Raw genomic sequence first — 12,086 nt, 5'->3', positions numbered from 1 at the left:
CCCTTTGATTTGGGGTTTGCCCGGAGAACGGGGGTGGAGGAGGGTGGCCCGGGTTTTTTAAGGCAAGCAGCAGTTTGATTATAGCGTACGGCAGAGCTCTGTGATTTGCGGCGAGCGGATTTCATTAGCTCCGGCCCTTCGAGTCTCCGAAAAGCTGCTCAGACCGCGGGGCCGGGAGCGAAGCTGGGCCTGAGGGTGGGGGGCGGGAGGGGCTCGGCCGGGTCTCTGTGCCGGGAGAGCCGCGGGGGCTCGGGGCTGCTGCGGGAACGGGGCACTGCCCCTGCCGCTCCCCTTCCCCCGGGACCGGCCCCGTGGCTCTTTCCCCGCTGTCCCAGCGGCCAGGGCCAGCCCCGGGCCCTGTGCTGGCTTTCCTCAGGGCGGGTGTGGCTCACAGGGCTCCTTTGGCCCCGCCTGCGCTGGTGTCACCTGCCGCAGCCGCCACCGAGGCCACGGGAGCGGGGTTGGCTCTGCTCTGCGGGGTTCACCTGCGGGTTCCCACTTTGGCTCAAGGTGACGATGGCTGGTGGGTGCTGCCGGCGGAGGCAGAGCGGGCAGGAGGTGCCCGGAGCGGCCCCACAGCCCGGCCCAGCCCAGCCCAGCCCGGCCCGGCCCGGCCCGTCGGGGCTGTCGGGCTTCCCGGCCGGGATCGCCTCTGAGCGCCCTCAACGACTGTCACCGGCAGGAGGGAAAAAAACAAAAGCTGCCTGCAAAGATCGCCGAGCAGAATTTGGCTGGGCTCCTAAAGACACCAATTAGCAAAGGCTGAAGCCATTAATGAAGTGGCGGCTCTCTGGTTTCAGCCAGGTGGTGCAGATCAGAGCGCCTGTATCTGCGGCCGAGCCCCGCTTCCCTCCAGCCGGGACCTCACAGCAAAGCTCCACATCAATAATACCCTTAATGGATCTCATTAGGGCTGGGGCCGCCGGTCCCGGCCTGGGAGCGGCGGAGATGGGGGAGCGGGAGGGCAGCGCTGGGATGGAGCCGGTTCCCTGGAGGGGCGATGGATGGACCCGCTCCCCGCTGCCCCAGCCGCGTTTACAGGCGCTTCTTCCCCAGATAAGCCAGAGCTCGGCATCGCCTCCCCGGGCTCGCCAGCCCAAAATCCGCCGGCTGTGGAGGGCGGCCGTGCTCCCGAGCCGGGGATGTGAAACGGGAGGGGAAGAGGCTTCTGCAAATTGATTTAAAAAGAAAAAGCGTCAGGACCACACCTCTGTAAAAAGGAGCTGGGGAAAAGGGAGGAAATATTTCCGCCTTAGCTTGGGAAAAAAAAAAAAAAAAAAAAAAAAAAAAAAAAAAAAAAGAGGGAGGAAAAGGAGAACCGAAGCAGTATAAACCTGGCCGAGGTGAGCCAGCATATTCAGCTAATGGAGGTGGACTATGCAAAGAGACCTCGTATTTCTCTCCGAGGAATCTCTCCAGGTCCGCAGCCGAGAATACACACAGCAAACGTTGAGCTTGAATTATAGCTGAGGCTTTGCTTTATTTGAATTCGCTGGTGTTTATTTAAGAAAGTGAATAAAGGTTTTGTGTAAACAGCCATTATTTCTGATGAGCGCTCAACAGCAATAAGAAGGGGGTGGTTTTTTCAGTCGAGATTGTGGCAAAAGTTGACATTTTGGAGATTGCAGTTTGTCTTGCCGACGCCAGGCAGTCCCGAGGCATGAACTTCAGGGAAAGCCGTGTGTGCCTGCGAGTGTGAAACGGCGATGCCGAGCGGACCGGGGTCTGAAAACAATTATTTTTTAAGACATCAGCTTCAGCCCCGACATTAAAATAAAATAAAAATATTTTCCTAAGGAGCGGGGCCGGTCTCGCTCTGCTAACGAGGGCGGCGAACTCGGGTCTCGCTGGGAGCAGCAGCCAGGGGGGGAACCACGGCGGGACCTGGGGCCAGCTCCCTCTCACACCCTGGACTGCTTGATTAAAATATTGCTTCTGTTTTGTTCTAGTATTGTTTTGGGGTTTTGTTGGGGTGTTTTTTTGTTTTTTTTTTTTTTTTTTTTTTCTAATGTGGCTGTTATTTCTGAGGTTGACTCGGGTCTCTGGAGATGGGAGGTCTCTGGTAAGGGGAGTCGGGAGAAAAGAAAAGTATCTCGTTGGACTTCCCAACGCAGCGCCCGGGAAAGGTGGAGTTCTTGGTGAGATGCTTCCCGGGAAAACGACCGGCCGGACCCGGCTTTGATCAGCCGGGCTGAGCATCCCTGCCAGGGCTGGGATATGGGAGCGGCACGGCGAGGCCTCTCGCTTCTGTACAAACCCCATTTCCCATTCATGCCAGGCAGGAGGAGGCAGGAAAACCTCCGTGCGGCAGCGCCTGTCGCTCCCGCTTCTCGCTCTCACATACCACTTTTCATAGGAAATCAGCGCGAAAAATCTCCCGGGGCGTCCGAGTGGGGAAGGGAAGCAACGAAAGGAGTTTGTGCGGAGGGTCTGCCCCGGCCGGGAGCTCCTGCCAGCCCCTCTGGGGACCCCGGCCCCGCCGCCACAGACACCCCAATGTCACCCAGCGCTGGGCGGGGACAGCCCGGGGGGCTGCCGTGCCTGACACAGATCTGGAGTCACAGCGGATTCAGGGGAGGCGAAGAGACCGCCCGGAAAGGGGCTGCCCCCAGCTGAAACACCGTGGAGTGTTTTCGGGTGGGCAGTAAAACAGTGGGCTCAGGCGTCTCCCGTTCAGAGACAACCAACAACATCAAGAGCCTCTTTTTGTTACCAGGCCATAACAAGCAAACAAATAGGGGTTCTCCCAAGCTTTCTTTGACCTGTTCTGGGGGCGGGGGTGTCGCATTGCACCGCGGTCGTGTCGCCTCCGCCAGCCCACGGCGCTGGAGCCGCCTGTGCTCACGACATTGTCCCGATTTTCTCCCGCGGAAATGGAGCAGTAAGTGCAGCCCCGCGGGATGGGGAAAACTCCCTTTCCTGTAGAGACGGGAACAAATCCCTCTATGGGAGCATCTCTCCCCAAACTCGTTTTCCTGTCTTTGCTCTACCTGCGCGGGTACAGCAGGAGCAAAGTGGAGAGGGATACAATTAATCCATTTTCCCTGTAGCCCGGGGAGGGGAATAAACCCTCTCATCCTCCCCTCCGCCACTTGGCCCCTTGGCCCGAGCAGCCCCCCAGGTGCACCGAGCACAAAAAACAGGCTCAGGACGAAGAAATTTTATCCCATCTCTTGCATTCCGACCTGAGCATCTTTATCCAAAGCTCGAGTCTCAACAGCAGCATTATTTCCTTCCCTTTTTTTTGCCGTGTTATCTTAAAATGATGCCATAAAGGCGTTGCCTCGCTCTGTCCCCGACCCCAAGTCCAGGTGGGATTGCCCCCGTTATTTGGGGAGGCGGAGGTGGAGGGGTCTGGCCCCGCGCAGGCAGCTCCCCGCTGGAGGAGACGCGCATTCCTCTAACCCAGGGCAAAAGAAACTCTTTCCCGACGCGCTTTTCCTTTCTCATCCGACAAGAGCCGCTCCAAAGCCCTCTCCCCTGCACGGGCCAGTCTTCAGGAAGCAAACTCCAGAGGCAAACAGATTCCTGCGGTTCCGTGAGCCGCCCCACACGGTGGTTTATCGGAGGAGGAACAGTCGTGTTTGGCTGGACATCTGTCCCGCGCCTTGCCCTGCATTTGGGGGATTCCAACACCATGGCAAACCCCGCGCTGATGGGCGCAGCCGCTTTCCGGGGCTGAAAGCGAACTGAGGGGCCCAACCGTGCCCCGATAAGCCGTGGCACCTCCTCGCTCCCTCCCCGACAAGGCTTTAAAAGCCTTGAACATTAATTCACAAAGCCCTTCCAGATAATTTCTTCCCCAGTTCCATTTCTCTGTCCCGAGGGGTGGCTCAGGGCCGGTGCCCCGGGAGCGCAGAAACGCATCAGAACTTCGTGCTCTCCCCCCTTGGAGATCACCCTGCCTGTCCTGCTTCTGCCCTCTCGGTTACACCTTTTTTACCAATTCACCCGCCCCTTCTTCGTCCGGCAAGACATCTCTTGGTCTGCTGAATGCCCCAGCTCCTTCTTCCCAGGGCTTCTGGTGGGGGAATTCTGTGTTTCTTTCCCTTTCCTCGGGGCTTTGCTCTCGCTAACAAGGGTGGCCCCGAGGAGATTGTCCTCCCCGGAAAACCCCTCGGCCCGAAGGATTCCTCGCCTGAGCTTTCAGAGAAGCAGCAGGCGAAGGCCAGACCTGCACCCGCCTCCCCATCGCGGGAGGACACCGGCATTGTCCCTGTCTTTCGCTTTATTCCTCTATCTCCCGTTTCTTTCTAGGGATGTCTCAGGCTCAGTGCCCATCGGCCCAGCTTGTGGGGCAGAGGGAGGGGAGGGCAGCTTCTCCTGCCCTTGTCCTGCCTCCGGGAGCGGGATCCCGACTCCCGCAGATTCCTGCGCCGAGGCAAACAACTCTCTTACAGAGGGAATGACGGGGGCTGCTCACTGCCGCGGCCGCCTCTCTAATCCCTGTGCTTGGCACGGGAGGAGAGGGAAGCAGGCTGCCTCAGGAGCGGCCCCTGTTCTCCCCCGTGGCCCGGGAGGGCCGGAGCGCGGAGCAGCGCGGCGCTTTATATTTTTCCGAGGGCGAAGCTAACTCTGGACCCGAGCGGAGCCGTGCGATCCCGGCCTGGAGCCCCGGGGAGTCCCGCTGGAGCCCCGAGGCCGCGCTCACCGGGATAGGGGGAGAACCCGCCGTGTGTCCCCCCCGGCCGCGGTGCTCACCCCACCCCCACCCCGCCATCGGCCCGTGTGACGTCACAGCGCCTGGGTGACGTCACGGGGGCTCGCGGGGAGGCGCGCGGCGAACCGGAGCGACAGCAAAGCTCAGCGAAGCCAAGCAAAACAAATCCAACGCTTTTGTCGCGACCCCGCTGCACCCCAAAACTCAGGCCCAAAACTGCCCCGCCGGCTCTCGGCGGTCACACAGCCCGGCCCCGCCCGGCACCGTCACCAAAAGCCGCCTCCTCACACGGCACACGGGGCCACCGGTGTCATTGGCAGCTTCCTCATCGGGGCACAGCTCTGTGTCATCAAATCCAGTCCTTGCCACTGCCTTCGTTAGGAAGAAAAAAAAAAAAAAAAAAAAAAAAAAAAAAAAAAAAAAAAAGCGAAGGCGAGGAGAGGCAGCTGCTGCCTTCGAGAGGGGTGAAGAAAGCTGGGGCAGCCACGCCAGGCCCTCGCCCCTGGTCAACAGACTGACGTGGCTACAAACCATAGCAAACATTTTATTTACAGGAGTTATATATACATATATATATATATATTTATATATTTTGTCAGTGCAGTATTTCTTGGCCGGATTATTCGAAGCAACAAGTTGCAACCAATGAGGACGTTGGCAAAATACTTCACATTGTAAATTGGTGTGGGGGGGTGGGGCGGGGAAAGGTGAGGATTTCGGAGAGCGATCTCGCAGTCAGTCCCTGGCTCGGATTTTACTCGGAGAGAACGAGGGGCGGGGAACGGAGAATTCAAATAAAAAATAATAATAAAAAAAAAAATTAAAAAAGGAGATTCCCCGGTCTCCTGCGAGCAGCTCCGAGGGAAAGGCGGCCGCCTCACGCTCTGCCGCCCCGGGGCCGGGGCTCCCCCTCCGCCCCAGTCCTCAGCCCCTCGCCCCGGGCCGGGCGCTGCCCACAGGCGGGAGCGGGCCGGGAACGGGCCGGGAACGGGGCCGGGGCTGGGCCGGCCCTGCCGCGCTCCCGGGGCGGGGGAAGGGAGATAAATTAGCGCTCAGGTCCCGGGCCGCCCCGACTATAGGCCGCTCCTGGGCTCGGGGCTGGCGGCGGGCGGCGGCGGGGAGGGCAGGCCGGTGCTGCCCGAGGACTTGCCCGGCCCTGGGGCGGCGGGCAGGCTCCGCTCGGCGCCCTCAGTCCGTTCCGTGTCGCTGGGGGCCATGTCCAGGGACTCGGCGTCGCTGCTGTCGCTGTCGCCGTCGGAGCGGCTGGGGCTGCGCTCGGGCTCCCCGGGGCCGGCGGGCGGTGCTCCGGATCGCTGGGCCGACGGCTCCGGCTCCGGCGGCGGCTCCTTGTCCTTCTGGGCCTGCGCTTCCTTGGAGTGCCGCCACTTCATCCGCCGGTTCTGGAACCACACCTTCACCTGCGGCCGCGCCGCCCTTAGACGGGCGGCAGGGCCCCCCGCACCGCGCCCAGCCCGACCCCTGACACCGGGAATACAACGGGAGAGAGAGAGAAAAGGAGCCGCCGTCCTCCCCTCCCGCTGCCCACATCCCTAAGCTACTGCAGGGCTTTGTTTTGTTTTTTTCCTCCTTCTAGTTTGTGTATATAAATACCGCGCACACCCCCCACCCCGTGTTTGTTTGTTTGTTTGTTTGGATGGGTTTTTTTTCCTCTCCCCTTCTACTTCTTCTTCCAGGAAACCAAATCTTGCTCAAGAAACCGCAGCGTTATACAATTCTGCGCGCTGCGGGCCCTCAATAGTGGAATCATTACAGAGTGGCGTTTAATGATTCCGTTTGAAGAAGTGTTTTCACTTCCTCAGAACGAGGGGTTTCACAACGCAGGGAAAGATTTAGAACACAAAAAAAAATAAATAAATAAAAACAAAACAACATAAAAAAGGGGGACATTAAGGACAGCGTTCTCACTTCTACTTCCTTTGCCTTAAACTGCCTCCTACAGCAAATTGCACTCCAGTAAAGCGCGCACTGATGGTCTGCCCTGGCCCCGCTCGTCTCTCCGCCCGGCCTGTGCTGGGTGCCCAAAACACAGGCAAAAAAACTCGGCGCCGGGCTGCGGGGGAGATGCTCGGGGCCAGGCGCAGCTCCTCAGACAGCCCCACTTATGATAAAGGAAGGGAAAACACTGTGAAACCTCCCTGCCCCCTGGTATCCATCTAAACTGGAAGTAAGGTTTGAAATAAAACCGAGGCCGTTCTTACTTGAGCATCTGTCAGCCCCAGCATCGCCGCCAGTTGCTTCCTGTCCGGTTTGGTGACATATTTCTGGATTTCGAACCGTTTTTCTAAACCTTTCCTCTGCAGGTTGGAAAAAACAGCCCTGGACCAGGAGCGTTTCCTCTTGTACGTCTGGGGCAGCGTGTCCTTGGTCAGAACCGCGTACGGACCTGGGGAGGGGGAGAGACAAGCGGGGGAGGAGAGGGGGACACGGCGTTAATAATGAAAGGGAGCCTTAGATCGATTAGAATGAGAGCTGGAGTGTGCAGGGAGGGCCCTGCCTGCCCCATGAGTACGTGTCCTGTCCTCCTGCGCTGCCCCGGGCGCGGGTGGAGCTGTCTGGAACCCGAATTTCTTCCTCTCCCCGCTCCCCTCTTCTCCTCTCTCAGCCCGGGTTATTACTCCTGCACTGGGTGGGACGGTCCCCTAGATCAGGCCCTAGCCGGCTCTTCCTCCCCCCCACGCAGGCCGGCTTTGGCCAAAATCTGCACCTCTCTACACACACCCCAGCCTTGCAAAACTGCCTGGCGGGTCCCTCCAGGAGGAAAGGGGCTGCTCCAGGACGGAGGGCCCTGCGCCACGGGAGGGTCGAGGAGGGACGAGATGTACCTGGAAAAGTGTCTTGGAACTGGTGCTGCACTGAGCTCCTTGGGTTTGTGTTTAAGGGACCCAGGATGGCAGAGGCCTCGTTAATGGGCTCTAGAGACGCGAAGAACTGGCCGGCGGAAGGCTGCAAGTTGGGGAGATGAACCCCAGTTTGGCGGCTCGTAGTTAATAAGGAGGTCAGATCTGCGAGCACAGGAACAAGGAGAGCTCTGTTACACCGCGGCCGAGACCGACGACCCGGCATGACTGGGAGCCCGCTCGGAGGGGCTCGGGTGGCACCGAGCAGCGTCTCCCGCCCCCAGGGCTCTCCTCGGGAGAGGCGGCCGTGCCCCGGCAGCCAGACATCCTCCGGCATATTTACTCCCTCGGTCAGGATGTTTACAGGCCGCGAGGGGAGATGGATTGCAGCGAAAGCCTTTTACAAAGGCGCTGTGCCCCGGGAGACAGGAATCCCCGGGCGCTGCGGGAAGAGCGGAGCGCTCCGCTGGCTATTTTCACTCTATCGCTGTTTTCCCAGCCCTGAGCCCCGACTCTGCCGTGTCGGGGGGAGTGGGGGGATGGCTCAGTCAGAGCTGTTAGAGACTCCGATTTATAACTTTTTTTTTTAAATAATTGTTTTCTCGGCTGGACCGGAAAGTTTTCAAACCGCGGGCGCGCAGCCGCTAATCACAGCACAAGTAACAGAGCACCGAGAGCGTTAGCACGGGAAAGCCAATTTCTCTACCTCTCAGCGTGTTGCCTTCCTTGACTTTGGGGTCAAACTCCGCCGACAGAATGCGGTCGATGCCGAATTTGAGGTCCTTGCTGGCGGGCGCGGGCGCCGAGCCGTGCGTGTGTCCGCCGGGCAGGCGGGCCGGGACCGGGGCCGGGGCCGGGGCCGGGGCCGGGCCGCCCCCGCCGCTCGCCGCCGCCGCGGGGGAGCGATGCTGCGGGGGGCGGTGGTGCTGCGAGTGGAAAGCGGCCGAGAGCGGCGAGAGGCGCGGCGGGAAGGCGGCGGCGGGGGCGTCGGGGGCCACGACGGGCGTGGGCCGGAGCGGCGAGGCGGCGGCGTGGAAGGCACCGCCGTGGTGCACGGCTCCCAGCGCGGCCGGCATCCCCCCGCCCGGCCCTCCGGGAAGGCTGTCGGCGGCTCCCGCGGCCGCCTCGCCGCCGGCGTGCAGGATGTCGGCGATGCAGAAGGAAGGTTTCTTCACCGCCGCCGCGTCCAGCGGGAAGCAGCCGCCGGCCGCCGGCCCCGAGGCGGAGCAGTACGCCGCTGACCACAGGCTGAAGTTGGAGGCGTAGAAAGGAGCCAGGCCGGCCGTGTACATCCTGCCCGAGGAGGGGACGCGCCGCTCCGCAGTTCAGCTCCCGGGTGCGCGCCGCGGAGCTGCCCGCGGCCCCCGGCGCATGGGGAGGGATGGCGGGCCGAGAGGAGGCTGGTGGAGCAGCGCTTCCCGAGGGGTGAGAAAGGAGAGCCGACCACCAAAAAAATGACGAAAAAAGTAGACAAAAAAAAAAAAAATAACCCCGAAAATTAAAAGGTCCCCAGAACCCGCGGCCGGACGAAGAAAGCGGAGCGGAGCGGGCGAGGAGCGGAGCGGCGCAAACAAAACAAACCCAAACCAAACCCCCTTTCCTCGCGCTGGGGGAAGAAAAAAAAAAATATCCAGCCCTCCCCAAAACTTTCTCTGGCAGGCAGCGGCCCTCGCTCCCTCCCCACGCCCAATCCGAGCTCGGCGGGGCCGGGCAGCGCCGCCCGCAGACACGCCCACGGAGCGCCGGGCCCGGGGCCGCCCCGAGACAGAAACACTGGTACTTTGCCCCACAAAGTGCGCCCCAACACACACCTATCCCCAGCTTAAATTGAGCTCTCGACTTTCAGCAACCACCTTCTCCACCCCCCGTAAAAAAAACAACAAAAAAATAGAGCGCAAGGTCGCCGCGGTTTCCAAAGGTTTGAAAGAAACGCGCGGGGAAAATTCTTGGCTATTGGAAGCAGGTCTGTCCTCTTGGAAACGATTCCCAAGGAAATGTGTTTCCTTCCCGGAGAAATGAGCCTGGGATAGTCTGGAAGGGAAGGAGTCTATGCTGATGCACGCAATATATGTATTTATGGGAGCTCGCAGATATTCTGGGCCCAGGACACGTTGGGTCCTGCATTAGCAGCGATTAATTATATTATTCGAAGTATTATATTGACAGTAGTGTATTTTAACGATTGATTTTTGTCAGGTTCTCCATCTCGGTGGCTGCATCTGCTTGCACACCAATTACACCTTAAAAACTGCTTTACAATTTCTCAAACCTTTGATGACAGAACTACCCTCATTTTTTCCAGCACACCAGAATCATACGCTATATTCACTGCGATGATTTAGGGACAAACTTATAGAAAGCGTTTTTGGTGTTTTTGTGGTTTTTTTTCCCTCTGCTCTTACACCACATTTGTCCTGACTTAACTCTGAAAATCAACAATTTCTTTAGTTTTCGTACAAGCAAAGCAGTCGCTGTCATTTTGAACACTCTGCCGGGTCGGACTATTGCAATTTTGCTTTGATTTTGTTTCCAAAACATCATATTATTTTTTCCAAAGCTTTTCCCAAATTCTGACCATTTTCGTGGAACCACCAGAAACCCAAACTATTTTTCTTTCTCCAGGTATGAAGGTGGGAACACTGAAACCACCTGCGGGACAGAGAGAACGCGTTCCTCGGCCATAACCGTGCTCTGTAAGGGGCGGAGGTGAGGCTGCTGCCCCGGGAAAAGCCAGATATCTCTTTGCTTTGCTTTGCTTCTTATTAACGAGGCAAAACCGAGAGATGAGGACGGGCTGCCTTGCCAAGGTGTGTCCGAAACGGGAAGGCGGCGAGAGAAAAGGTTGATTATGTCTCAATTTTTCCTGCCTCGACATCGGAAAGCCCCTTTTTCTTGCATCTCTCCCTGACCCCCGCGCCGTCCTCTTGCTTTCCAAACCAGATCGAACGACTCCGGTTCCTCTCGCGTTCCCAGGGCCGGGCAGAGCCACCGGGCCAGTCCGCCCGAGGGACGGGCAACGAAATGTGCCCTGGGCGCTGCAGCCCGGCCGCAAAGCGCCCCGGTAAATTATTGCTGCAATCAGCACTGGCTGCCCCGGAGCGCTGGACCAGCCCGAGGCTGCTCACCGGGCGGTCAAGGAGAAAAAAAAAAAAAAATCAAACAAAAACCAAACGCAGTGGGTTTTTTCTTTCGTTCATTATTTTTTTTCTCCTTTTTTTGTGTGTAGGTTTTTTGGTTGGATTTTTTTATTTTTTTTTATTATTATTATTTATTTTAGGAGCTGATTTCAAAGCTGTTCTGGCCTCGCTGCGGCGCAGGGCCCGTGGATGAGCAGCACGGGAGGGCCGGGCCCGTCTGCGGGGACACCGGGCACACCCCACCCGGGCACGGCCGCGGCTCCCGCGGGCGCTAAAAAAACCCGAAAGGAAAGACCGAACGCCTCGCACTAAAGCCCTTCACCCCCGGGCTGGGCCTCGGGAGGGCCGGGGCTTTGGGCAGGTGCTCTCCCGGGGCTGCGCTGCGCCCCCCGCGCATCCTCCGCGGCCCAAGCCGGGAGCACCTGCCTCACCCCCGGCCTGTCCCTCCTCCCGGGGACAGGGGTGTGCTGTGGGTGTCCTGTGTCCCCGCAGGCCTGGGCAGGCTCCCTGCTGCCCGGGGCGCGCTCCCGGCCCCTCCTCCCCGCGCAAGGAGCGAGAAGGCTGCAGGAAACCCGGGGCTCGCTGCAGTCCAGGTCATCTCCTGTTTTTTGAGAGGTTCCAACTCGGACTAAATGAGCGGATATGCCTGCGAGATTTGTCCCAAAATAGAAGCGGCTTTAGTATTTTAGGATACAGCAGAAATCCTTATTTCTTCCGGAGAAAAACTTCATAATGAGCGCGAGCACTTCCCTTTTCAATATTTGTGCAACTTTATCTCGACCAGCAAGTTGCTTTGGTGACGCAAATCCGCCCTTGTGTATTGCAACTACAAAAATAAATGCAAGGAAATCAATTCCCTTCTAGCAATGAAAACATAAATATACAGCTGCGACTTTCCCCTTTAATCTTGCTTTCCGAGGGACTCGAGAAGGAGGCGAATGAACTGTGCGGCAGAAGCGATGCTGCTTTTTTTTTTTTTTTTTTTTTAGGAATGGAGTCTCGAAGGACTTTTTTTTTTTTTTTTTTTTTTTTTTTTTTTCTTCTTCCTTCTTCCTCGAGGCCGACAAAGGAGGTGGAAAAGAATTATTCGAGTTCGTACGAGGGGAAAATAGGACTAAGCCCGAGGCTCTGTAGCTTCTCCGTCCCTGCTCGAGGGCACGGGGCCGGGAGCATCCCGGGAAGGGAAAGCGCTCCGCGGGGAAGGACGGACAGACGGACAGCCCTTTCGGCCAAATGCCTGTCCCGGCGAGCTGCGGGCAGGGCGATCCCACTGATCCCGCCGGGATGAGGCAGCCCGAGCCTCCTTCTCTGTCACCCGCGGCCTGAGCCTTTCCTATTGGATTTCAGGCTTCTGTACGGGCTCTGATTCTTCCTATATATTTGTATCTAGAAACTTATATGTGCGAGATGTACAAAAACGTTTAAAAAGTG

The 12,086-nt window shown here is 58.4% G+C and overlaps 1 protein-coding gene across 1 annotated transcript; it reads right to left on the bottom strand.

The window, feature by feature from the left end:
* Positions 1-5,256: 5,256 nt before the first annotated feature.
* On the bottom strand, positions 5,257-9,676 carry HLX (H2.0 like homeobox). The gene is made up of 4 exons (XM_083858389.1): positions 8,225-9,676; positions 7,504-7,683; positions 6,880-7,064; positions 5,257-6,078 (listed from the first exon to the last, which is right to left on the bottom strand). The coding sequence occupies exons 1-4, from the start codon at positions 8,808-8,810 to the stop codon at positions 5,734-5,736; spliced, it is 1,296 nt and encodes a 431-aa protein (XP_083714515.1). The 5' UTR covers positions 8,811-9,676; the 3' UTR covers positions 5,257-5,733.
* Between the last annotated feature and the right edge of the window lie 2,410 nt (positions 9,677-12,086).

The sequence above is a fragment of the Zosterops lateralis genome, assembly GCF_965231275.1.
Source record: "Zosterops lateralis genome assembly, chromosome: 3".
In the NCBI taxonomy this organism is placed as follows: domain Eukaryota; kingdom Metazoa; phylum Chordata; class Aves; order Passeriformes; family Zosteropidae; genus Zosterops; species Zosterops lateralis.
Note: the sequence above shows the minus strand (reverse complement) of the source record. Positions and strands in the feature narration are given on the sequence as shown.

Bases quoted from the DNA above. Each gene is read 5' to 3' on its own strand.
- HLX (XM_083858389.1), bottom strand. From the start codon at position 8,810: ATGTACACGGCCGGCCTGGCTCCTTTCTACGCCTCCAACTTCAGCCTG. The intron at 7,065-7,503 runs GTACATCTCGTC...CCCCCTCCCCAG, and splicing joins GTTCCAAGACACTTTTCCAG to GTCCGTACGCGGTTCTGACC. The intron at 6,079-6,879 runs GTAAGAACGGCC...GCGCGGCCGCAG, and splicing joins TGGGGCTGACAGATGCTCAA to GTGAAGGTGTGGTTCCAGAA.